Source organism: Rhipicephalus microplus, chromosome 3, assembly GCF_043290135.1.
Source record: "Rhipicephalus microplus isolate Deutch F79 chromosome 3, USDA_Rmic, whole genome shotgun sequence".
Classification (NCBI taxonomy): Eukaryota; Metazoa; Arthropoda; class Arachnida; order Ixodida; family Ixodidae; genus Rhipicephalus; species Rhipicephalus microplus.
In genome coordinates, this window is record NC_134702.1 from 48150812 (window position 1) to 48177148 (window position 26337).

General features: G+C 47.5%; 1 protein-coding gene across 2 annotated transcripts in view; it reads right to left on the minus strand.

The window, feature by feature from the left end:
• Positions 1 to 731: 731 nt before the first annotated feature.
• SK (small conductance calcium-activated potassium channel) overlaps positions 732 to 26337 on the minus strand; it is a 576811-nt gene continuing 551205 nt past the window's right edge. For both annotated transcript variants that reach the window (XM_075889441.1, XM_075889442.1), the window contains 4 exons: positions 7150 to 7260; positions 5848 to 5975; positions 4206 to 4275; positions 732 to 3245 (listed from right to left, as the gene is read on the minus strand). In XM_075889441.1, coding sequence (XP_075745556.1) covers positions 2775 to 3245; positions 4206 to 4275; positions 5848 to 5975; positions 7150 to 7260 — 780 coding nt within the window. In that variant the 3' untranslated portion in view covers positions 732 to 2774. The remainder of the gene's footprint in view (positions 3246 to 4205; positions 4276 to 5847; positions 5976 to 7149; positions 7261 to 26337) is intronic.

Here is a 26337-nt window from a genome sequence, read left to right on the forward strand (position 1 = left end):
AAGTACTGAAAAACACAACTATGATCCGCGTTGTTAGAACACAAGTGTAGAGCGAACACATAATTCTTTCTAAACATAAAACCTTCCTAAAATACGTACAAATATTTTTGTGCCTACTAGGGGGCACTGATGTCGATCAATGCGAGGATTCTTAATGGAATGCTATAGGTTTCAACGCAAGGGTTGTTTTTATCCCTCAGGGTCTTTAGGCGTAATCACAAAGTTATTTAGCCATCTAGCGGACAGAGTTGCAAGGTCAGAGAACGCAACTCAAGCGGAAGCAACGTGGTAACTAATAACTGAGCAATATTTCTGCATATACGTCTTAACAGCCTATGCCACTAAAGTTAATGCCGCGTCACCGCTTAATAGTTGCAACTGCTGGCTTTAAAGGTTTGAGATTTGGTAAGTAGTAAACAGCAAAAATAACGCTAAAAAAGCCGATAAAAAAAGGAGGCAACAAAAGTACACCACCCCAAACGTTGAGGTAAAACGGACCCTTCGGTGGCTTCGTTTGCGCATGCCCGCTTAACAAATGTATATACGCTAGCAACGGTACAGCTGTGTCCAAGCTTTCTTTGTAAACACGACAACAATCACTCCGCGGACAACCTGTACGTTTACTCTTACACGCCGGTCGAACTTCATTAAAAAAAAAAAGGAGAGTGCTAATCACCTGGTGTGACAGGCGATAGGCATACCGAGATCAACACGAATATTACAGCCGGTCATACACGTTCACAATTTCTTTCTTTCATTCAATGTGTTAAGTGCTTCACCTTCGCTTATTATACATAGACGACGAAGGAAGAGGCATACATATTACAGGTCTATCGCCCGGTTACGTCACGAACAAAGACACTCGAAGACTCTTTTGTGTAAACGAGTTGGTTCGATGTCACGGTTGACGACGATGTCACGGTTGAGGACACAGTGTCAGTACCGCGACACGACTCACACTGGCTGCCGAGGCCATGTCGAGAAAATGTTTCGTCCCAGGTGGCACAGCAGCGGCACGACTTCGAGATACGCGCACAACACATATGGACGCGCTGAGGTCTTTCTTTTTCTTTTCTTTTGCGCAGCGCAGCAGCAGCAGCAGGAAAAGCAGGAAGGACAGTTGTCGCAAGGCACCGTCGAAGATTGCACTAAGGCAGCGCGAGCAAGCGTGGATACTATATGTAAGAACGGCGCTGGGCGTCACTGGGCCGCGCGGGAATCTCCGAGTCCCGTACATTTGCAACGATCATTGAATCGACTCGAGTGGATTTTACAGAATTGGTAATGCGATTCGAAGGACGTTACTCGGCGAGTTACGTAATGGTTAGTAGCTTGGTGCACTCAACTCTCTGACTTTTTTTTTCTTTTCATTGCTTATGCAGCGCAAGTTGAAAGCTTCGATTCCGAAACTATAGCTCCCAAATCACGTGAGACGTTTAGAGGAGTACTGAAATTGCGTCAGTCGAAAAGCCGTCCCAGTCCTCCTCTAGGTGAAGAGCTGAATGAAGCCGCAACTGGAAATTCGGAAATGAGGCTTCCTTTCTGACAGGTAAGCGGCTGCTGCGGTGGGTACTCTTCTGGTCGTTTAAGGTAAAAACATGCATTTAGTCTCTCTTCCAGGAAACGAAACGTCGTGTACACTGTGATGGATCTCAGTAAACGTTCAGCAACCGAGCCATACTTTACGTGTGGAATATGCCATCTGCATATGAAATCTTGCTGTTTGTAAATGTGCGAAGCAAAAACGGACACGGTAGGACGTCTTACCGCCAGGAAGGCCCCCATCTCATCGACTCAAATTTCAGCAGTCGAAGTAACTGCTTCAGTTCTGAAAAAATCAATTTCAAACGTCAACTGTAACCGTCTAGTTTTCCCCGACGTCCGGTTGATAAAGACTGAGGCACAAATGCTAATTTTCGTTACCGCCCTTCGAGTCATTCGACATGTCACGCAAAGGCAATGTGTGCGCATTTCCTTTTTAAGTTTCCGTCAGCTACGCTTACGACGTAGCGAAGGGACGCGCTTTTTTATAGTCGTCTCGGAACGTGCGGAAGCTCTTGAAGTACGTCTCTTTAGTTGACCAACAAATTCTGGAAGACATTGTTATAGTAAACTTTGGGCATTGTCATGCTAACTAGGGAGGTTTCTTTTATAACGCATCCGTTGAGGGATATTGTCGAGTGCTGTAACAGTGGTGTACCTCTTTCGGCTGGTCAGGCGTACAAAGCTATTCACTGAATTCTGAAGACATGGTCCGTTGCACCGCAACACTAGATGTACAAATACGAACGCATTTTTCTTGCCGTAAAGGCTTCATGGCTTATACCGTACGAAGTACACGGTACGCAACCAAATAAACCAAATAACTGTATGCGCGCAGTTCCCAATAGAAGTTGTCCCGCGCAGCCCAGTGTGAACAGGTAAAGCGTTAGCTGTTACAGTAGTGGTTTCGGCGCTAAAGAAAAAGTAAAAGGATCGCTCGGAGTCACGCAGGGGGACAGAACAAGCCGAACCGAAAGCCTATCTCAAACCGGCCAGCGTCGCGCGCCGCCGCCCCAATCGTGGCAACGACGCGCGGAACAGCGTAGTGCGGCTGAGGACGGGTCTTCGGCGGGGCCGACGGCTGTCGGTGGAAGCGACGGTTGCTGCTGCGGCTGCTGATGCGGCGTAGGCGGCGACGGCGACGACAACAGAGGCGACTGGTCATCTTGATCCGCGTTGCTGGGCTCCTGTCGCCGCCAGGCAGGCGGCGGGCTCCACTGCCCTTCGTCGTGTCAGTTCTCGGTGGAGCCCGAGCGCGCCACCATGGGCGGCTGCAGGACTCCCAGCCTGCCGCCAGCTCCTCCCGCTCCGCCGCCTGCGGACAGGTTTACGGTGGACCAGCTCGGCCGGCTGCTCAGCGACGCCGCGTCGTCCGGGTGCAGATGCGTGTGGCGGGGCTGGTTCGGCAGCGGCTGCTGTTGCAGCGGTGGCGCGTGCAGCGGCAGCGGCTGTTGCTGCGGCCCCAGCACTGCGGCGCCGCACTCCGGCTGCGGCATCGAGCCCGGCGGGTAGGACTGGCTCGACGCCGGTGGCTGCGGCGCGGCAACGTAGTACGCGCCGCACGAGCGCGCCACGGCCTCCGGCAGCGCCTCGAGCTGCTCGTGGATAGCGGCGAGTCGCTCTTCGAGCGTCGCCAGCCGTTCGTCGAACAACTCCTGGCGCGCGTTCATGTCCGACACTATCTCGTACACCGAATTCTGGGTCTGTTGGCACAAGACACGTTCGCGAGGTCACCGCACCGACACAGCACCAAGAACCGGCATGCGTGTGTCCAGGATTCGTCATGGGAGCGTGTCGGATGAGTTAGTTGTTGGTCGCAGAGCACCAACAAGCACCGGCACAGGGTAGACGATGTGTCGAGGATTCATTGTAGACACGTTTCAGTGGAGTTGGCCGTAGAACATCGAGGGACACGACGAATCGAGATTCACCGTTGTTCACAGTAGGGCGAACCGGCGAACACGAAGAGTAATGTGGTGTCACCGTTGTATAGCCCAAGGATTTCGGTTAGTTTAATCAAGCAATCGTCCATTTTTTTTTTTCGGTGGTAACAGGCCAGGTAGTCGTTGCAGTTGTTCCATGACAACATGTACAGGTTGGAAAGCGGTTTTTGTTCAAGGAAGGAGAGACGGGATCGATAAAGAGGTCAGTTTGGTTTTGTTGCGGGACAGGAAGGAGGTCAGGTCACAAGGGTATCAAACAGATGGTCGGGAGGAGTGGGAGAGAAAGAGAAATCGATATTTAGTAAGAAAAAAAAAACAATTTCAGAGTCTATTTCAGCAATAGATACTTAGAAACCTTGCTGTTAGTTAGAAGCACCATTACATTGTGAATACAACAGAACTTCCCGTACAAAGGCTTCTGTGCTAAACTTCTGTGTACTTCTGTGACGGCAACGCAATGACTTCAGCATTCGAACAAGTCATTGTTATGGAAGTTTATTATTCCTTGAGATAAAAATTTTCGAAGAAAAGTTGAAGATTTACGAGTTCATGATTGTGGACAAATAAGGTATGGCTATGCTATTTAATGTAAGCTGACACGTTTACATTATATCATAAAGCTTCTTTTCTCGACTAAAAAGTAAGTAAACAATGAAGAAATGCCACCGAAAATGATTATTAGAGCCCAGTTAAAGAAGGTGCTCGGGAAGCATGTCTCACCTTTGCCATATCTGTAATTGTGTTTGCGTTGTCCATAAGCTTCCTTTGGTCCATTTTAACCTTTCTGAGACTGAGAAGAAGAAGAAAAGAAAGAGAAAGTAAGTCGCGGTGGAGCCTTGTGTTTATCGTAGGCGTAAATGGGCACTTTGAAGTCTCAGTGCTCGCTTTTGCATACGACGTACTTAACTGATGATTACAAGTTTTGAAGGAAAACTTTAATGAGATGGCGCTGAAAACAAAGCAGCGTGCTCGCAAGTAAATATCCAGCTAATTTGCGAATTTATTCTCGGTGATACAATAATGTTATAAAATACAACGGGAATTGAACGACGTAGGAAATTAATTACCAACATAAGTGTTATCATTCCGCAACACTGTATTAACACTTCGATCCATGTGCTTTCAGTAACATGTGTTTAGACGACGCCATTATTAGCTAACATTACCTTCATTGATATAACTCCACACTACGGTCCGACACTGAGAATACGCAAACTTTTAAATGAAGTAAAATTAAATTAAGTAATTTGCTTTCAAATTGCACCGCACGCATAGATGCATGAAAAATACGCTCGTTTCAAAAGAAAGTCGACCAAGCTCTCGCATGGCCAGGATGCATTAATTATGCAACGCATCACGACTATTCCGGAAATACAAAAGAGTATAAAACAAACACAAATCGGGGCAAGGGGTCCTGCATGCTATATGTATACAAACAATTGCGGTGATTGTACAGATCAGCTGTGGGGAACGATTTCGCTAACGTAAAACAAAGATGTCAAATTACTTAAAAGTTGCATAATGAAATCTAGGAGAAACTCTACTAATCAACGTATACGCCGCATTTAGTCGGCGTCATAAGTTTACAGACCTCAAGGTACGAGTGAGTAAGTGAATGAAACGACTTTATCAGGTCCACAATAGACGCGAGTTAACTCAACGCCACCTGGCTAGGCCCACTCGGGGACGGTCAGGTTAAACCTGACCGCCCTGGCGCGGGCCCTCCGGAGAAAGTTTCAAATTTCCCAGCAAATTATTACTGTATTCGGCATAACTGCGAACACGTTGTTAGCAAGTTTTAGAGTGGGGTGAAAATCTGAAATTCAAGGCTACCTGCCAGAAGTGATGGGAATATTAAGCTTTTCCTTGCATCTCGCGGTCCCTGAACCTCTCATTCTGACTGTATACGTAACAACTGAATATCAAGCAAAGTCTGATGAGAAGGGAAGGGTGAAGGATCGTTCACATCGACGGCGGGACGGCCCGAGCGGCGCGGCGGCAACGAGGGAAGTGGGGAAAACCTCCTCTCCAGGCGGCGAAAGCGGGAGAAAAACCAGGCGGCAAGGGCGATCGCCCCAACTCTGCCGCAGCCAATCAGAATGGCACGCACTTGAGGTGCAGTGGTGGCGCGGATGTACGTTTGGGAGAAGCATTGCCACGTGATAGCGACACGTGCGCAAAAGCGCAAGATGCACGCCCCTTCTGCCGCGCGGCCAGCCGAAAGAGGCATGCAGTCTGAACAGGTTCAAGCACGCGCCGCCTCACCGCTTCGAATAGCCCGCTTTGCCGCGTTGCCGCGCCGCCTTTGGTGTGAATCGCAGATCACAGACTAAACGCAAATGAACGACTCTGCTGCACTCACCTGTAGATTGCGAGGAGGAATTTGCGCTGGTGCGCTCTCACTTTCGAAGGGTTCACACGTTTCACAAGCCTAGTGTTTTTGTAGATAAGCCACGTCTCCCGTAGGACGTTGGCCGCAGCGTTTTTCAACTGAAACAAAACCAAGAAGGAAAGAGTTACGACTGAAGAGGTACACTATAAACCACTTTGCACCTTTAAGGGTACTTCGCGTGTCTGTGACTGAAACCCTAAAACAAGGGTGTTTTGACTAACCGAAACACCCAGATGATGGGTGTTTTGGTGTTTCAAAACACTCATGACATAGGTGTTTCAGTTTTCCGAAGCACCCTTACCGTAGAGGGTACAGTTGTACACCCGGAAAGCACCCTTAATAGTGAAAACTGGTTTATAAAGTGTGCATATAGAGTGAAGCAGCGAGTAGTTGACTCATTTGATTGCTTACCTTTAACTTTGTGCTTGATTTTTAGCATGGCAGGAAAACGAGAAACGAATAACTTTTGTGTAGGGCTGTGTGTGGTTTCACATTATTTTCATAAAACCAAAAAAAAGTTTGATGCGCTTTTACCAGCTGAGTGTATACTGTAAGGAGTCGTTCTCAGTAGTGCCCCCCCCCCCCCCCCCACATAAAAAAAGAAGAAAGGAAAACAAAAAGTCAGCAAATTATTGTCCACTCACGGTAAACTCCTACACAATTTACTAACAAACGCACACGCACTCGCAGATTTTAGCCTGGGAAAAACGAACTTATTTGTGATTCATCGACACCACCATGTTGGGTTTTTTCAGGAATGACCACTCGGTGCTTGCACATCGTGACGTAAAATTAGCAGGGTCGTGTAACGTTCAACGCATTTCGACAGCCATTTTAATGCATACGAGTTCACTGCAGTGCCATCCATTCAGCTGCAACAGATGCAAAAACGGCAACGTCAACTATCCAAGACGGCGGCAGTTAAACGCAACCGTATAAACACCCTATAATGTACGTAACAAACCCCATCACGTCCTCGCGCGTGTGCTGCCGAATGTGCTGTGTTTATCTATCTTCCCTCTCTCCTCTATATATTTCATCTCCCCCATCCCACTCCCATGCGCAGGGTAGCAAACCGGCTGCCTACCTAACACTCTGTCTTAGAAGTAATCATTTGTGCTGGCTGTTTTCACCGAGAAGCGGCTGCCTATAGTCTGGTTAACCACCCTGGCATTCTTTTCCTCCTATTTTCCATCCATCGCGTCCCAAGTTCAAGCATGTGTAGAAGCGTGCAGTATAGGAGCATTCGAAGCTGAAGCGATATCGACTCACCCTTTTCGTCAGTTGAGTGTCCATCATAAAATTGTGCACGTGCTTTTCGGCTCGGGTGAGCTCCAGCTTGCGCGCTATCACAGCAACAACCAGGGCTGTACAACCGGCCCCCTGCGAATGTTCAGAAAGAGAGAGAACGAAATCAATAAACAGCCCTTGAAAAGGAAGAAAAAGAGCCTTGCTGCTGACATTGATTACTCATAACACAAACCACGCGGAAGTATAAATCAAGGCTCGCCCAATGCAATGTGTATATAGCCACGATATCAAACAATAATTCGTTCATGTGCGTTGCACCGAGCTACGTAATGACCTCACCACTTTTCGATGAAGTGGTTTGCAAGCGCCGTTTCTTTTTCGAAACAGGATATCGTGTTTTATGAATGAGAAAGATGTCGCCAGAGTTCGGAGGCTGTTGCACGACAGAAATCAATCGAGCGCACTCCAGTCCGACCAGCTGGAATAGAATATTCATTAAACGGTGTGCATCCCCCCCCCCCCAAGGAAGATAAAGAAAAAAAAAAGACGCTGAATACATAAATGAACTTTTGCGATTACCAATATAGGATAAAGATGCTTACTTAAACGCCGAACAAAGTATCATGATTAGCAGCAGAAACATACATTTCCCGTACCTTGAGCTTGTTAGTGTCCATAGAAAAAAAATTCCACATCATATTTAGCATTCGCACACTCGCACATTTCCGTTGCTATAATATAATGGTAAATTATGCTACAAATGTTCTGTTTTTGTTCGTTCAACCGGAAAAGGTTTCTTAACAAATGTGTGCCCGGCGTTATTGTTTGAACTCCGAGCCGAAATATCAACGCCGGAATACGTCAATGTCATGTTTCGTAAGTTTAGACGCAGCCTTTTTATTTATCGATAATCTCATAAGACACACATGAAAAAAAAAATAATTCCCGCAGTCTCGTTAGTTTGAGTCTTACTTTAAAAATCAGTATACCTATTTTTCACTGGTAATACTGCCACAACCCGAGGTTATCAAAGCCTCTGACGTCACAGCGAGATGGTGCGGACACTGCACGGCGGCGTCGCCACCGGTCATTCACTGTCGCGCCTTCATTAGCTTATGAAACCTCGTTTCAGCATAAGAGCCACATCTATTTTGTTATTTTCCTTTAAAATAGCGTGAATTAACGTTTACTAAGGCGGAAGACATTGAGACTACATTCGCCGTCAATGTATAAAACACGATGGCTTTATTAAAGCGGCCCTGAAACACTTTTTTTTTTCAAGTAACCATAGAATGAATTCACTGGAAGAACTTATTGCTTCACGAATTCAACGCCATACAAAAATTTAAGAAACCGTCCAGCACGAGTGGAGTTACAAATATTTGTCGCATGCTGCAATTGCATTCTCTTGTCTCGACGAAAGCGCTGGAAGCTAAGCAGGAAGGGAAGGGCGACACAAACAAAAAAACGTCACGCGCGCCTCGTGACCTTAAGCAGTTTTTTTCTTTTTTTTTTCTTCAAATGCGCGACTTCTTCAATGTGATCACGCGCACGCGCGTGGACAAGTGGCGGTCTCCCGCGGCGATCTCTATAACGAGCGAGAGCGCCATGTTCAAATCAGTCAATTGCTGATAGATGGGCTTTCTACGAGTTATTTTTGAGCATCTTCCGCCATTTGTCGAAAGAAAAGAAAACAAATTTTAGCTCATTTCGATAATTTATTGTGAATTCCAGGCCGCGTGCTGTGCAATAATATTTGGCTCGCGTGTTGTCGGGAGCCTCTACTACCAATCGGCAGCGTTTTCTGACGAGGCTCAAAAAGTTTTTGAGGGCCTCTTTTAAATGCACGAGGATCCAAGCTGCCGCGTCGAGGACACGTTGTTTAGAGCAACGATCAACTCGTCGCGACAGCTTGTCGAACTCGAATGCCCTTTGTGTTCTCAACGCACTAAAAGAGGCGAAGACTATTCCTAGTCCGTTCACTTAGTACGGCAGTGTCGTAAACACCGCGCCATTTACACGATGAATCCCCGAGAGACATAAGAACGGGCAGTGTACCACTCGTACGAGTGCTCTCACCATCGAATACATTTAGAAGAATGCCAAGTGGATATATTTCGACACGGTCACACGGGGTCAATGCCCAGAGGGCATTGACCCCGTGTGACCGTGTCCACCAACAAAGTAATTACAGGTAAAGTGAACGCGAACTCGTTAAAACGGTCGTTGCATCTCAACTGAGTGAAACAGCTCAGGGTGTACGACTCACTCAACGAAGACAAGCACTCTATGTTGTTTTTGTACGTCTGTTATTACGCCGGGAAAAGATTATTCATCTGTTGACCCAGTCGACGGGGACGCGTTGTTTGAGAGAAAGGACATTGTCCAATGTTTCTTCGCTCATTCACTCTTGGTACAGTCTGCAGAAAAGCCTTGCGACACACCGTATAAATAACGGCCGCGAAGGGCCTCACGGCATTTATGGACGATAACAAAAGTTTTTGACCTCGCCTCAGAGTGAGAGAGAAGGATGAAACATTTTTACACTGCATCAAACGGAGCGTATACACACAAACACTTCATAGGCGTCCAGTATGCCCGGCATGCTTTACGGTGTGAGTCTGCCAGTATATACAGTTTCGAAAGCTGGATGAACAGTTGCAAGCGCGTTCACTAGAGCCAGTCGGGCTAATAAAAAAAAAAAAAACGCTGGTCAGCATCGGCGGAAAGACACATATACATGCAGACAGGGCTTCGAGTCTTTGTCCCCTCGAGGTGACATCGTCGAAATTCCGCCTGACGGGACTTCCAGACAGTCGCATATGTAGATGCAAACGTACAGTGAAATAAAAGCTTTGTGACTGGAGATCAAGAGAAACGAAGGAGAGAACAAAAAAGAAAGAGTGCGTTTAGCGAGAAAGTGACGAGTCTGATGCAGAGAATTTATGCGCGTGGTGTATTGGGCTTTAGCGGATACGACGTACGTAGTTCGTGTGTGGTTGTAGAAAAGGATGAAACTCGAACACTGCTGATTCGCTAAAAGTAGACAATGAACATTCGTCGCGGAAGCGCTAATACAGCGGATGCAGAATTCACACACTTGTGTTAGTAAGACCTTATTTGTCGACGTTGGACCGTCTTCATTGTATGATTTCCCCTTCATGCCGACAAGACGGTACCCCTTTGTAAACAGCCAAATGTGCCATGCGTATTTTTTGTGTGACTAGGAGAAAGCAAACTCAAAGGAAATAGCCATTCAATGCGACATCTCAACTCAATAGCGAAAAAGAACAAATAAGACACCCGAGAAATAGTCATTTGACTCTTGTTGGGGTGTTCTGGTTTATTAAAACTTGACTCTTTTTAAATAGACGCATAGGTATATTTGTTTATTTATTTCTTTTTTGAATAGACGTACGTCCCTCGTCTTTCCGAATAGGACGGAATGATCTCCAAAGAAAGGTCCCGTCTTTTTTTTTTTTAAAAGAAACATTAAAGAGAAAAATAGTTGTTTACTTATCCGCGTAGTTTACTCACTGACTATACCAAAGACGCCACGCTCTCTGTGAGAATACGCTTAATATTAATTATCGGGTTTTGACGACTCGGAACCACCCTATGATTATGAGAGACGCCGTACAGTGGAGGACTCCGGAAATTCCGACCACTTGTGGTTCTTTAGGGTGCACCCAAATCTAAGCACACGGGCCTGCGACATTTTCCCTTCCATCGAGAATGCAGCCGCCACGGCCGGGATACGAACCCGCGACCTGCCAGTCAGCAGCCGAGCGCCTTATCTACTATAGACCACCGTGGCGGGTGTGAGAAGATACTTGTTGAGCAAAACGCGCAAAAAGAAAAAGCGCGCGGCGACGCCGCCTTGAACTTCCCGCACCTGTCTCTGTGACGTTCCTGTTTGGATGGAATCTGCTAGGGAGTGAACGTGGCTCCTAATCGGTGTAAATAGAGTACATTGTTTTCTGAGGGAGCCGGAAACCTAATATAACAAGCTTCAGCAAATTTGACTGAATCAATCAATCAATCAATCAATCAATCAATCAATCAATCAATCAATCAATCAATCAATCAATCAATCAATCAATCAATCAATCAATCAATCAATCAATCAATCAATCAATCAATCAATCAACCAATCAATCAATCAATCAATCAATCAATTTTATTTATCTTATTTGAATACAATATAACGTAGTAAAGTACTACATTCGAAGCTTCATGGTTTTAAGAAACATGAAAAAAACAAGGTATTTGACGTCCCCGGCGTCACCAATGAGGATATCGGTGGGAAACCTAGTAGAGAGGTACTGTTATCGTTGATTTCCACAACTATTATACATCTGCGGTGGTAAAACTAACGAAACAAGTGTATTCATAGTAAAAGTAATTGGTCTAATCTCTGGTCTAATTTTATAGCTTATCTATAGCGTTCTTGAAAAGAAAGTCGTTTACGTTTATCAAGTGAAGAGGCAAAAAGGGCTTTTTTCTCTCTCTTACAGCGAAGGAAGACGCATTTGATTGGACAGAACAAGCGTGAGTCTAAAACAAAGTGAGCCGAGGAGACGATGTCGCAATAAGCGCACAAGCTGGTAACAGAAGTCTAGATAGAACTAAGATCCACAGGAAATGGACGGTATTCGATTTCACGAGTCGAATACAGATTCACTAAACGTGATGTCAGGTTACGCTCGCCTACATTGTCTGGTCGCAGTAAGCTTGACCTGTGGTCAAGCTTACTGCGACCAGACAATGTAGGCGAGCGTAAGCGGACGCGACGTACTAGTTTCGGATAAGCCTCGTGTTCTGTCCCAAACGGGCGCTTTCGAACGAATTGGATCTGTGAGGAAAAATAAACGAAGGAAGTGCACTAACATTTGTGTGCAACGCGAGAGTGGGTAAACAGCCGTAACAATCAGTAGGATGGGATCAATACAGCGATAGATAGATAGATAGATAGATAGATAGATAGATAGATAGATAGATAGATAGATAGATAGACAGAAATATAGATAGATAGATACATAGATACATAGATAGATTGATAGAATTAAATGAAAAGTAAAATGCAGGTAGGTTAATATAGTGAAAATTGTCGGTTTGCTATTCTGAGCAGGTGTGGCGAAACAGGGATTGTAAAGAAGACAGAGAAGGAGGAAGATAAAAGAAAATCAAAAGCGAAATACACACCCCCACCCACCACACGCACGCACGCACGCATGCACGCACGCACGCACGCACGCACGCACGCAGGGACAGTCAAGTCAAAGCCGTTTTGAGAGACCACTTGAACGCAGAAAGCGCACTTGCATAGCTAGGTTTCTTCTGAGACGCTATACCCAGTCGATGTTGCAGGATTCGTTCTTTTGAAATAGTTTGGTCCTCCAGTGTATCATGTATCAGGCACGTTGCAAAGCGACTGTTCGTATATATATATATATATATATATATATATATATATATATATATATATATATATATATATATATTGCACCGGGAACGGTCACCTCTATGCGGAATGCGTACGCATGCGCCAATGCGACATCCAACCACAGTCATACAAAAAAGAATTCCATATGTTTATTGAAGTTTTTGACGTTGCCGGAATAAAAACTACGCTTTCATGGCACGAGGGACGGCACGTTACGTAGTGTACATACGAAAAAAATTAGAAAATTTATCACAGGTATATAGAGAAGTAGTCGGCCAGTATGAGTGAGTGAGTGAGGGAGTAATTCTTACAGTGTGCTCGGTTACGAGAATGCAGCTTAGCGGATACGTCAGTAAAGTAAGACCGGATGCATAGCCCCGCCGTGGTGGTCTAGTGGCTAAGGTACTCGGCTGCTGATCCGCAGGTCACGGGATCGAATCCCGGCTGCGGCGGCCGCATTTCTGATGGAGGCGGAAATGTTGTAGGCCCGTGTGCTTAGATTTGGGTGCACAATAGAGAACCCCAGGTGGTCTAAATTTCCAGAGCCCTCCAATACGGCGTCTCTTATAATCAAATCGTGGTTTTGGGACGTTAAACCCTACAAATCAATCAATCGAGAGCAGATGCATATGTGGTAAAGATTTTGAAACTTGTGCTCAAAAACTTTATCACGCACATCAGTACTTACGTCATTTTAACATACGTCAAATTAACACGAACGCCTCACGCGACCATACTAGTCAGAATTTTATTACTTCTTTTTCTGTAAGTGGTTTCCTTGCCCGATTCGTCAAAGCGAGTATTGGTAGGGCTCTCGATGCTATCAGCAAGAAGGCATCTCTCGTTCGCAGAATGCCCGCAACCCCTTTCGACGTCAAACATTTGACCATCGCGAACACACGAACGGATCGGACATTCACGCGCACCAAGATTAACTGAGTTCCCGTCGTCGCACCACGATAGTTCTGCTCCGGAATTCCGTACGAACGCGGGAGATGAAACGGCGAATACCCTTCGGCTGCCGTTTCAGTTCCGGGAGCCGAGGAATTTCTCAAAGCCGCTAACGTTCCTGCACCGTGACGATGGTTTTCGGGCCACAAATTAAGTGGGCCAAAATTGCCTATACCCGTCTTCGCGGAACTGCGGAAACTCCAGTGGAGAAATGCTTCCTTTTATTTTCTTTTTTCTAAAGGCGTCACACTTCCCTGACTTTCAGCGGCCGTCTCTTCTACCGCGCCTTCCGGAAGACTTCCTTCCGTTCCACCCTCCTTTCCTCCGCTCTCCAGCAGTCTTCCCGACCTTTGCCACGGAGCGACACAAGGAACGGACTAATTAGCCGAGCAGACTCGACCCCACACTATCAGGACGGTAGCGAGGAAGAAGTGTGCAAAACTAGGGATTCCCGCAGTGACAACGGCGCAGATCAAGGAGGAAATCTTTAGGGAAATCACGCGAAGGAGGGCGCGCGTCCAAGCGCACGAGCCAAGCCAAGAACAAAGACAAGCCACTGGATATACAGAGATATGAAGGAAGAGGGATGGTGGGGGGTGCTGCGGTGTCGTCAATGAAGCGGCGTAGATCAAGTTGCCTTGTAAGGGTAGAATAAGGAAGCGGCCATGGGATCAGGGGAAGTCGCGCTAAGTAAATGTAATAGCACCGCGCTGCGACGCCGCGGAGACGGAAGCGAAAAAAAAAAAAGAGAAAGGAAAGCACCCGCTGTCGACACTGCAGGCGTCGCTAATTCTTTTATGCGTGGTGGTTGGAGGCCCATGAACTGTCGGAAGGGAAAGACGAAATTATGCGAGTCGACTGAGCGACTCCGTATACATGAATGCGAAGTACACGGTGGTAAGTGCGGTGGTCGGTGGGTGGAGAGGGATGGCGCATAGTTTGTCGCTAATGCGATAGAATCCCAAGGCTCTCCTATATACTGCGCGAGGCAAAGTGTCGCGAGTCGCCGGGTGGGAGGGAGAGGGTGACGTCGTCGCCTAGACGAGACGCTATGACGGCGAAACGAAATAGACGTCGTTTACGCTATCTACTCGGGACTGGAGGAGTGTGTAAGATATTCGCTATATGAATATCGGGTCGGGAAGAAATAGGAACGGGCAGGGAAATAATTTGTCGGGTTGCGTACCCGACTGCGCAGAAAGACGATAGAGCGTACGTGGGAGGTGACGGAAAGCACAGAAAGAAAGAAAGAAAGAAAGAAAGAAAGACAGACAGACAGACAGACAGACAGACAGACAGACAGACAGACAGACAGACAGACAGACAGACAGACAGACAGACAGAGAAGACCGTTATTGTAGGCAAAGTTCAATGGGATTGTATGCTTGCAATACAAATTGTGCTTCGCAATTTTTCGCCAGGGAGATTAAAGGCATGTGCTCTAACTTCCCACGTAATTGCGTCACCTTTTCTCTTACCTGCGCGTAAACACTGTATCAGCAAGAATGAATGGCAGTGCACGAATGAAGCTTGCATATTTGGCAAGGCTAGACCGGCCGGCTACTTACATCATCCTGGTCCAAAGGAAAGAAGTGGAAATTTAAGGCCTTGTTTTTACTTTGTTAGATACATTAATAATGAGAACTAACTGAAATCGATGCCAATGTATCATTGTTAATTTTCAATATTATTGCGCCACGTTGAGTACTATCAATCAGCGGCGCAACCAGAAATCTTTTCGAGGGGGGGGGGGGGGACGAGGGGAGGTAAATCCCGCTTTATATATGTTCATGCATATGCTTGCACGTGCGCGAGTGTATTGCCGCGACAGGTTGGCCCCGTTCAAGTTGCCCGCCGCAATCATCATGGCAAGAGCACCAGCAAGACCCGGCTGGCATGCGCCACGCGTTCATGCACTTGGCCAACGAGGAAGAGGAAGATAGTTGAATTTGTGCCTCTAGGCTACTCGGACTCGACGACCATAGTTATTAGACTCGTGGGCACAAGTTCACCGTAATAAAAACGCTTGTTTTTTAGCCTGTCTGCCTCTGCATCGCTACAATATATACACATATGCAAAATTGGAAAAAGTTGGGAAATGAAAATTTGGACACCCACCCTGCTTCGAGAATGTCGTCACTAGAAAAATCTGCTGCTCTCATAAGTTGCATGTCCTACTACACACGGATGGCAACGGGTATTACAACATGAACTGTGGTAAAGTTATGCAATCGCCTGGCTTCGGTAACCGATTGCATGGAGGCGGTAGTATTATTTTTACTTTCCTGGCCGTTCTTCCCGTCGATTGTTCAATCCCTCTAACCATTCAATAGAGGAGCAGACCGGACATGCGTCAGGTCGATCTCCCGCCTTTTTCCTTCCATCCGCTTAGTTTGAATATCGTGAAGTCACAAAGGCTTTTCCTGTAACAATATCTCTCTCCTGAAGCATAAACATTAGCAGCGCTGGCCTATATATCTGAGATGGAAAAAAAATAGAAGCTAAAGGCAGGGAGGTTAACCAAGCTGAACTTGGGTTGTTACGTTATACTGTGTAAGAAGACAGCAGGTGGTAAAAATAAAAGAGAGGGAGATAGAGATAGAGAGAGATAGATAGATAGAGATAGAGAGAGATAAATATATATATATATATATATATATATATATATATATATATATATATATATATATATATATATATATATATATATATATATATATATATATATATATATATATATATATATATATATATATATATATATATATATAGATAGATAGATAGATAGATAGATAGATAGATAGATAGAGAGAGAGAGAGAGAGAGAGAAGCAGTGATGCGTGCTCACAACAGCATCCACCACACTATCACAGAAGGCCGCGGAGCCCACTCGGCTTGAAAAGCGAGGCAGGGCCCCCACTACATGAAGAGTACAGGCGTCAGGTTATTTCATAAAACGTAATTGGTCGATATCGCCGATGGCTTTACGTGCAAGGTGGTGTTATATATATATATTTTTACTCTAATAATGAAAAGGTTGATCCCTTGTTGGCGCTTCCACCAACAACAACCATACGAACACTGGACGTCCACAATTTCCACTTCAGTGCTGTCCTGCCCACCGATTGGGTATGTCCAGGTTCAGTTCGAGGACTTGCAACTTGAGTTCAGTAAATAACTTTATAAAATCGGACAAAAATCAGTCGCACTTTCTCGCATGAACGCGAGTATGCTAATAATGCAGCGCGAGATCGATGGAGCGAGATTCACTCAACTGCAGCAGTTAACCCTGCTCTGTCCACAAAACGTTTCACCTTGAAAAGAATTGTGAGAAAACGCTGACCGTTTTTATTCTTCTTGTACAGTTCATTTATAAAAAAAATCAAATTTTATTTAGTAATCTAATTAGTATTAATTACAAATTATTAATTACTCTGATTAAACGTGTAACTAACTGCAACTTCATTATGGCATGTTACATCTGCTATAACTGATCATCATTAGGCTTTGTTATAATTTTTGAGGCATTATATATTCAATGCAGCAAATATATCATACGCCAAAAAATATTGTAATCTGTAAATATGTTCGTTTATTTTTTTGTCTCTGTGCTAGTGACGAGAGTACAACAAAAATAATAAAAATATCAGGAGACATTGAGCCCCCCCCCCCCCCCCCCTTCCACCTTCCCAGTCTTCTAACCACTAAGCGACGGTCCTACGCCAAACTAACCAACAAGGACTGCTTCGGGCCTCTTCTTCCTTTTCGAGCTCCTTTATTGCTGCCGGATCACATACTTGGCATACCGCAGCATACTCCGCATGCTCACACGCTGAAAGGACGCGACGTAATCACCCAGGCGCAAAAAAAAAAAAAAACCACACGAAACGAAAAAGAAGAAAGAAGAAAAAAGAAATATAGAATTAGTCGAAGAAACGAAGAAGAGAAGACGACAAAACATGCGTGTAAGGAAGCAGCAGCACCAGCGGAGACTTCTTTCCCCTTCGAAGCTCTGTCTCTCCGAAGAACGATCCTCTCCGCGCCTTCACCTCTCGTAATATATTGCCTGCCAAGAACGTTTCCGTGTGCATTCGTCTCCTTCTTTTTATATGTACTCTCCCTCTTCTTTCTATATGTACTCCCTCCCCCCCCCCCCCCCGTATTTTCTGCCCCAATTTCTCAGAACACCGGGAGCACGTCTACCGGTGGGGGTCCGCTCAGGTGGGGTTGGTAGACCGCCGACATACTTCTAATTTCAACCAAAGAAAGAAAAGATCGAAAGAAAGGAAGAGCTTAAGTAACACATAACCGAAGGCCAAGAGCAGTTCAAGGGAAGTAGGGAAGGAAGGACCTAAGAAAGGACACGGTATCACCCGGGCACCCTGACGGGGAGCAGGCGGTTACACGCGCCAGAGAAAACGGTGCAACGAATTACGAAGAAAAAACGTTGATAAACTGTACGCAGAGCGACACAGTAGAGGCGGGACTTCGTGGAATGTTTGATGGAAAAATAGAAAAAGCCGTCGAAAGAATCGCCTCGCGGGCGTAAAAGGAAGGCGAAGCGCCTCTATCCGTATTCCATGGCTTGTACATTGGAGGAAGTGCGGAAGGTTTGAAAAAAAAAAAGCTGTTAAAAACAGAAAAAAAGAACGAGACGGGAAGAAACAGGGCCGTGGAGCGATCGGGCCGGTCCTGTAGCGCGCGGGTCTCGTTACAGGGCACGCTTCGTGAGCGGCTCCCTAATAAGGAGGGAGGACATCCGACGTCGCCTAGCTGCCGTCGAAAGTGGAGTCCCCCGAACCGGGAGAGGTGTGGGGACGAGGGACATAACGTGGGAGGGGGAGGGAACGGCAATACACAGGCGGGGACGACGAGGGACGAACGGCGATGAGGTGGCGGTGCTTGACGCTTCACCGAGTACGTGTACGCTTCGAGAAAAACAAACAAACAAAAAGAAGTATCAAGGGCCTCAGAAGTGGGTCACGCGCGCGCGTCGGGCCGTTCACGCGGATCACGCACCTTCTGCGCACACTTCACCGCTGAGCTCCCAACGCCGCTAGATTGTGATAATAAAAAAGCAGGGCAGAAGCCTTAACTAAAACGTCGGCGCTACGCAGTTCATGGCGCTAGCACTCCGCAGCGCCTTCCCAGCGGTTCTTACGGCTTTGTCATCGGGCCATGCAATGTTTTGACGGACAACTTGGCCAGGCGTCTTCAGGTGTGGATGAGTGAGGGAGTGAGAAAGTGAGACAGCTGCTCCACAGGCAAAGGCAATATGTGGGGGAGAATACGCAGGGTAAAGGTAACCTATTAATCTGCGTTCCTCAAGTGGCGTAAAGATCTATGACAGTCCTTGTTCACTCAAAAAAAATATTGAAAAACTAAAAATTTTACGCTTCACTACCACACATATGCGTATGCATGTGTGCTTGTAAAACCTTGCGCCGATATGTGGTGTTTTTTTTTTCTAAAAAAAACCACACCCAGAAACCGGAACTGATCTAAATCTCACGATGGCGTAAAAACAAAACTGTACCATCTTCAATAAATTTGCACCAACGATTGTGACCAAAACAATCAATGTGGCCGCATTCAATCTGTTTAACTTGTAAACTAGTTGCTTTGTTATTGTATTTTACCTACAAGATAGTTTTAAATGCGAAACATTTGTTTGCATACAGCAAGCACTTTTGGTATCTATCTATCTATCTATCTATCTATCTATCTATCTATCTGTCGGTCGGTCGGTCGGTCGGTCGGTCGGTCGGTCGGTCGGTCGGTCGGTCGGTCGGTCGGTCGGTCGGTCGGTCGGTCGGTCGGTCGGTCGGTCGGTCGGTCGGTCGGTCGGTCGGTCGGTCGGTCGGTCGGTCGGTCGGTCGGTCGGTCGGTCGGTCGGTCGGTCGGTCGGTCGGTCGGTCGGTCGGTCGGTCGGTCGGTCGGTCGGTCGGTCGGTCGGTCGGTCGGTCGGTCGGTCGGTCGGTCGGTCGGTCGGTCGGTCGGTCGGTCGGTCGGTCGGTCGGTCGGTCGGTCGGTCGGTCGGTCGGTCGGTCGGTCGGTCGGTCGGTCGGTCGGTCGGTCGGTCGGTCGGTCGGTCGGTCGGTCGGTCGGTCGGTCGGTCGGTCGGTCGGTCGGTCGGTCGGTCGGTCGGTCGGTCGGTCGGTCGGTCGGTCGGTCGGTCGGTCGGTCGGTCGGTCGGTCGGTCGGTCGGTCGGTCGGTCGGTCGGTCGGTCGGTCGGTCGGTCGGTCGGTCGGTCGGTCGGTCGGTCGGTCGGTCGGTCGGTCGGTCGGTCGGTCGGTCGGTCGGTCGGTCGGTCGGTCGGTCGGTCGGTCGGTCGGTCGGTCGGTCGGTCGGTCGGTCGGTCGGTCGGTCGGTCGGTCGGTCGGTCGGTCGGTCGGTCGGTCGGTCGGTCGGTCGGTCGGTCGGTCGGTCGGTCGGTCGGTCGGTCGGTCGGTCGGTCGGTCGGTCGGTCGGTCGGTCGGTCGGTCGGTCGGTCGGTCGGTCGGTCGGTCGGTCGGTCGGTCGGTCGGTCGGTCGGTCGGTCGGTCGGTCGGTCGGTCGGTCGGTCGGTCGGTCGGTCGGTCGGTCGGTCGGTCGGTCGGTCGGTCGGTCGGTCGGTCGGTCGGTCGGTCGGTCGGTCGGTCGGTCGGTCGGTCGGTCGGTCGGTCGGTCGGTCGGTCGGTCGGTCGGTCGGTCGGTCGGTCGGTCGGTCGGTCGGTCGGTCGGTCGGTCGGTCGGTCGGTCGGTCGGTCGGTCGGTCGGTCGGTCGGTCGGTCGGTCGGTCGGTCGGTCTGTCTGTCTGTCTGTCTGTCTGTCTGTCTGTCTGTCTGTCTGTCTGTCTGTCTGTCTGTCTGTCTGTCTGTCTATCTATCTATCTATCTATCTATCTATCTATCTATCTATCTATCTATTTCGGCTGGCAGGTGCACTCCTTGCAGTGCATCGCTAAGTGTGAGTAAGGCGTGCATATTTTGTTATATCACGTTGTTGATGATGACAGGGGAAGTCGGGAATGACGTACATGCGTGTGATGTATTTATTAGTGTTCACTTCGATATAAAATTTTCAGTTGCTAGTGAGCGCTTGTCTGTGTCCTCCCTGAGTGTGTGTATTTTCGCGCTTGTCTCATCATGAACCAGGGTAGGTCTCGAAACATCTTTTCAAACATACCGTAATTTTTGTGAAGCGTCTATTGCAGATGAAGTGATGACTGTCCAATTTTATAAATATTACATATGTAATCCTACGACAAAGCCGTCACGTCGGGTTAAGATCAATTGTGGTTAGGTGCAATGAAATGAATGCGATTGACATTTCATATCAACCAAGGAACGGCGCGAACAGACGTTGGTAATTTTAGTTCGGGAGCAGTAAGAAAGATCTGTGCATCTCCACTAAGTGAACGACGAGAAGTGGGCGAAGCTATAGGTCCTCTGGTTCACAATGTCTACATTGAAGTCGCCGACTAGTATAATGAATGGGCAACGGAGAGAGGGTGCCCATGAGGTGGACGTATGTACGGATGCATGACGGACAGATGGACGTATGCATGGATACACAGACGGACGGATGGACAGAAAGACGGACGGATGGACAGACAAACGGACAGTCTCGAAATCGGAACTGCTTTTCAAGTAGACCGTAATGTTCGTAAAACGTGAATTGTGGTTGTAGTGCTGGATATCCAATCTTTTAAACAGCACATAAGTACTCCTATCATACAGCCATCACGTCGGATTAAAGACAACTGTAGTGAAGCGTCATGCACTGAAGCTCATTTATCTAGCAGTGTCCAGAGCTGCCATCCTCGCTGGTACAAGTGCTACATATAAGCTTACGGCTTCTGGGGTTGCTAATACCCCTGCTGCTGTTGGCATTGTTATACAACAGTAAACATGAGACTGCTTAACGCATGTCTATGCGTACAGGATTTGTGCATATATTTAGAGCCGTTTCGCCACGTTTCACAGAATAAAAAATTACAACACAGTGACCTTCCCTCCGTATGCTTCACATAACATCAATTCACAAGGTACCTGGGATCTGCCAAATTGTTTTTTCTTGGAAGAATTGGTGCTTGCTCAAGGACATGATAGTGTAGACGAAAACTCTAATGGAAAGCGCAAGACACCAGCTTCCAGCTCCTGCATGTCAGTGTTACTTTTAGAGGTTTTCCCGACACTGTCACGTTTTTCATTCACTGAAGGACGGTATGATTGAAACAGAAGACAATTGAAATGTATATGTTAGGCGCCTATATATTTTTTGAAGAAGTGGTTTAAATGGTCTGGCACAAAACAAGTGAAGAAGCAGAAGAGGAGGTGAAGAATTCCCTAAATACTTGAATACGTGCCAAGAACGAAAAACACTGCCGAGTGTCCAAAATAGTGCGTTTTTTTTTGCGTGGATATACCACTCGTTCTACAAGTATACTCACTGCCACTACGACCCTGCAACAGACACCCCGCAGCGGTGGTCTAGTGGCTAAGGTACACGGCTGCTGACCCGCAGGTCCCGGGATCGAATCCTAGCTGCGGCGGTTGCATTTCCGATGGAGGCGGAAATGTTGTAGGCCCGTGTGCTCAGATTTGGGGGCACGTTAAAGAACCCCAGGTGGTCAAAATTTTCGGAGCCCTCTACTACGGCGTATCTCATAATCATGCGGTGGTTTTGGGACGTTAAACCCCACATATCAATGAGACGAAGGCATTTACGGATGCCCAGAGACGGTGATAATTTTGTCGCAAACTGTTGCTATAACATTCATTTGCAGCAATTGAAGCTTCTTTTATGATCTAATTCAAGACCAAATAAAACATTGCAATCGATAAGAGCCAAATTCAAGTTTTTTTCTGAACACCCGCGATAGGAGGCTATACATTTTCAAGCTGGAATATAGTTGACACAATTCAGCGATGCGAGCACACTGGTAAACGTGCTGGATAAGGACTGACCATACTGCCAGTAGCAAGAAACTGCATCTGCCTGTTTTTGTTAAAGCGAACTTGGCTCTTCTAGAAAAATAAATGAAAAAAGCTTGTATATTAAATCATAGTAAAACATATAAAACATGTCGAATGTTTATTTTTTTATAAAAGTGATGTACATTGAAAATACCTTGATTTGTGTATGAATCAAGTGACTTGTGTATAGTAAAAAACATTTTGTGAAATACTGTTGTCTGTCAAGGATTGATATGTACTAAACATTAATGTTACTTTCAAGTTGTGTACATATTATTTGTACACTATTTTAATTATGCCAAACTGTTCAGTGTATAACTATGCATAATTTGATTGTATTTTTGTGTTTCACTCCTGCACGGGCCCGAGGAGACCCTGCAGTATCTGTAAATAAAAAAAAGAAAAGAAAAGAGGAACGGGGCCCTGTAGAATTTCCTGCAAGCTAATCCTATAGAAGAATGTTTTATCGAAGACGGTGACTTCACCGCGATCTCATTTGTCGACAAGCGATCAAGAGCCCAGCTGAAACAGAACTGTTGAAACAGTCAGAGGTACTACATGACTACGCAGCAAGGCTTTTCAATGGTTATACATGAATGCTCCTTTCATCCGAGAGCCAGTAAATGTGATGACGATAACGATCTGCTCCGTCGAAGGGATGTTCGTCATGACAAGAGTTGTGTTCAGCCTATATCGATCAAGGCTGGCCGTTGAACCACTTGAATGTATTTGGAATTGTTTTTTTTTATCACTAGCCTCGTAAGCTTATACTTATTTCGGAACAGCAGGAAAGAAAAAAGCGTAGCCTCAATCGTCCAAACAAACTGTGAGGAGGTTTATGAGCCGTTAAAGACAGCGACGAGACAGCGTGAAGAACCGTCCAGCGATCGGCACAGCAACTAACCGAAGCACGAGCCGAGAGAGCCAGGCGTTGGCGATGCTGCTTGCTGCAGGCACATCTTCTTCTTCACAATCTCCCCCGCTGAAAAAAAAAAAGAGCCATCCTGGCGACCTAAGAAGTTTCAGGGAGAGGCTCATGATACGGTTTTAGGCGGGAAACATGGACGATGTCACGTGCACGCCGGCACATGTCATCCGATCAGGAAACTGGCTCAATTAGGTAATTAACCGGAGAGGTTTTTTTCTAAAACGGCGTAAGGCCCCTCGTACCGGGGGACAAGTTTTGATGAAAGTCCCGGAGTTTGGTATGGGATGGCAAGCCACACGAGAGACCCTGGGGCATAGTTGGGATCCGGAAGAGAGGTGCAACGGTTTTCTTTCTGGCGTTGCTGCTCGTCCGAGGTGAACGCACGGGCGAGCTGGCGGCACTCTTCGGCTTGTCGAGCAGCATCGGAGATAGGTGGACACTCGGAAGCATCAGGACGGTAGGGAAGTAGAGTATCAATTGTATGGGAAGGGTCACGTCCATAAAGAAGAAAGAAAGGTGAAAATCCTGTGGTTGTCTGTATCGCAATATTGTATGCAAATGTCACGTATGGGAGAACACGGTCCCAGTTGCTATGATTAGATGCCACGTACATTGAGAGCATATCACCCAGCGTGCGGTTAAACCGTTCCGTTAGCCCATTAGTCTGCGGGTGGTATGCTGTCGTTTTCCGATGAATGACGTGGCATTCCGAAAGCAGAGATTCGACGACCTCGGAGAGAAAAGCGCGGCCTCTGTCACTAAGGAGCTCTCGAGGTGCGCCATGTCGAAGGATAAATTGACGTAAAATGAAAGAGGCGACATCCTGTGCGGTAGCGCTCGGTAAAGCGGCTGTTTCGGCGTAGCGTGTTAGATGGTCGACCGCCACTATAATCCACCGATTGCCATCTGATGTCAATGGAAAGGGGCCGTAGAGGTCAACGCCAACGCGATCAAAAGGCTTGGCAAGGCACGGAAGTGGCTGCAATTCGCCAGTAGCACGTAGCGGTGTTGATTTGCGTCGCTGGCAGTCAGGACAGCACTGCACAAATTTGCGTACGAAATTGTACATGCCGCGCCAGTAATAGCGATGGCGAAGGCGTTCATATGTTTTGAACACCCCGGCGTGGCCACATTGTGGATCGTCGTGAAGAGAAGCACATACCTGCGATCGCAAAGTGCGTGGAATGACCAGTAGCCACCGGCGGCCATCAGGAGAGTAGTTGCGTCGATGGAGAAGTTGATCGCGGATGGCAAAATGAAAAGCTTGACGTCGGAGGGATCGAGATACCGGAAGGTTGGGCGTACCGAATAGATATTCGAGAAGAGATGCGATCCACGGGTCACGACGTTGTTCGGTGGCAATTGAGTCAAGATTTAACGATGACAAGTACTGGAGGCACGTGTTTCCGCACGTCGGATCTGGTGGCAAAGGTGAGCGGGACAGGGCGTCAGCGTCAGAGTGTTTGCGTCCACAGCGGTATACGACGCGAATGTCGTACTCCTGGATGCGGAGTGCCCATCGCGCAAGGCGGCCAGAAGGGTCTTTCAGCGTGGAGAGCCAGCAAAGCGCGTGGTGATCAGTTACTAGATCGAACGGGCGGCCGTATAAGTACGACCGGAACTTTCCAAGCGCCCACACCAGAGCCAAACACTCTTTTTCTGTCACGCTGTAATTAGTTTCGGCTTTCGCCAGAGTGCGGCTAGCGTAGGCTACAACGTATTCTGAATAGCCGGGTTTTCGTTGGGCGAGGACAGCACTTAGCCCGACGCCGCTGGCGTCGGTGTGCACTTGGGTAGTAGCCGTCGGGTCGAAGTGGCGAAGAATAGGTGGCGAGGTGAGCGGACGGCGCAGAGTAGTGACGGCAACGTCACATGCAGGGGACCAGGAGGAGAGGTTTACGTCACCGCGAAGAAGCTGGGTTAATGGTGACATGATGGATGCAAAATTTCGAACAAAGCGCCGGAAATATGAGCATAGGCCTACAAAACTGCGAAGTTCCTTCATGGTCGTCGGCTTGGGAAATTCTGCGACTGCTCGAAGTTTTGCTGGGTCAGGTAATACGCCGTGCTTCGACACGATGTGGCCTAGGATGACGAGCTCGCGTGCAGCGATGCGGCATTTTTTCAGGTTAAGCTGCAGGCCAGCGTTGGTCAGACAAGTCAAAACCTGCCTGAGGCGAAGGAGGTGCGTAGGAAAGTCGTGCAAGAAAACCACGACATCGTCGAGGTAGCAGAGGCACATATCCCACTTGAGGCCACGTAGCGTATTATCCATAAGTCGTTCAAACGTGGCGGGCGCGTTACAAAGCCCAAAGGGCATGACGTTAAACTCGTATAGTCCGTCAGGTGTAATAAATGCAGTTTTTTGGTGATCGGCTTCAGCCATTGGAACTTGCCAGTAGCCAGACCACAAATCCAGCGACGAGAAGAATTCCGCTCCGTGACGGGTGTCAATGGCGTCATCAATGCGCGGCAAAGGATATACGTCCTTGCGGGTTATCTTATTCAAACGACGATAGTCTACGCAAAATCGGATAGATCCGTCTTTCTTACGCACCAGGACGACAGGAGACGCCCAGGGACTGTGAGATGGTCGAAAGACCTCTCTACGAAGCATATCTTCGACTTGATCGTTGATGACGCGGCGCTCTTCAGCGGAGACACGGTATGGTCTTTGACGCAGTGGCTGGTGTAGGCCGGTGTCAACATGATGCTTGACTTGCGACGTGCGGCCTAGTTGAGGTTGGGACACATCGAAGGAATTCCGGAACTCTTGCAGAAGATCAAGCAGGTCGGCATGTTCAGTGGGAGTGAGGGTGTCGGCGATGGCGCTGGAAAACGTATCCTTGGACGACTCCTCGAGGGCCGACAGTGATTTTGGGTGGTCGCAGTAGTCATCCGGGACATCAACCAAAGACGAAGG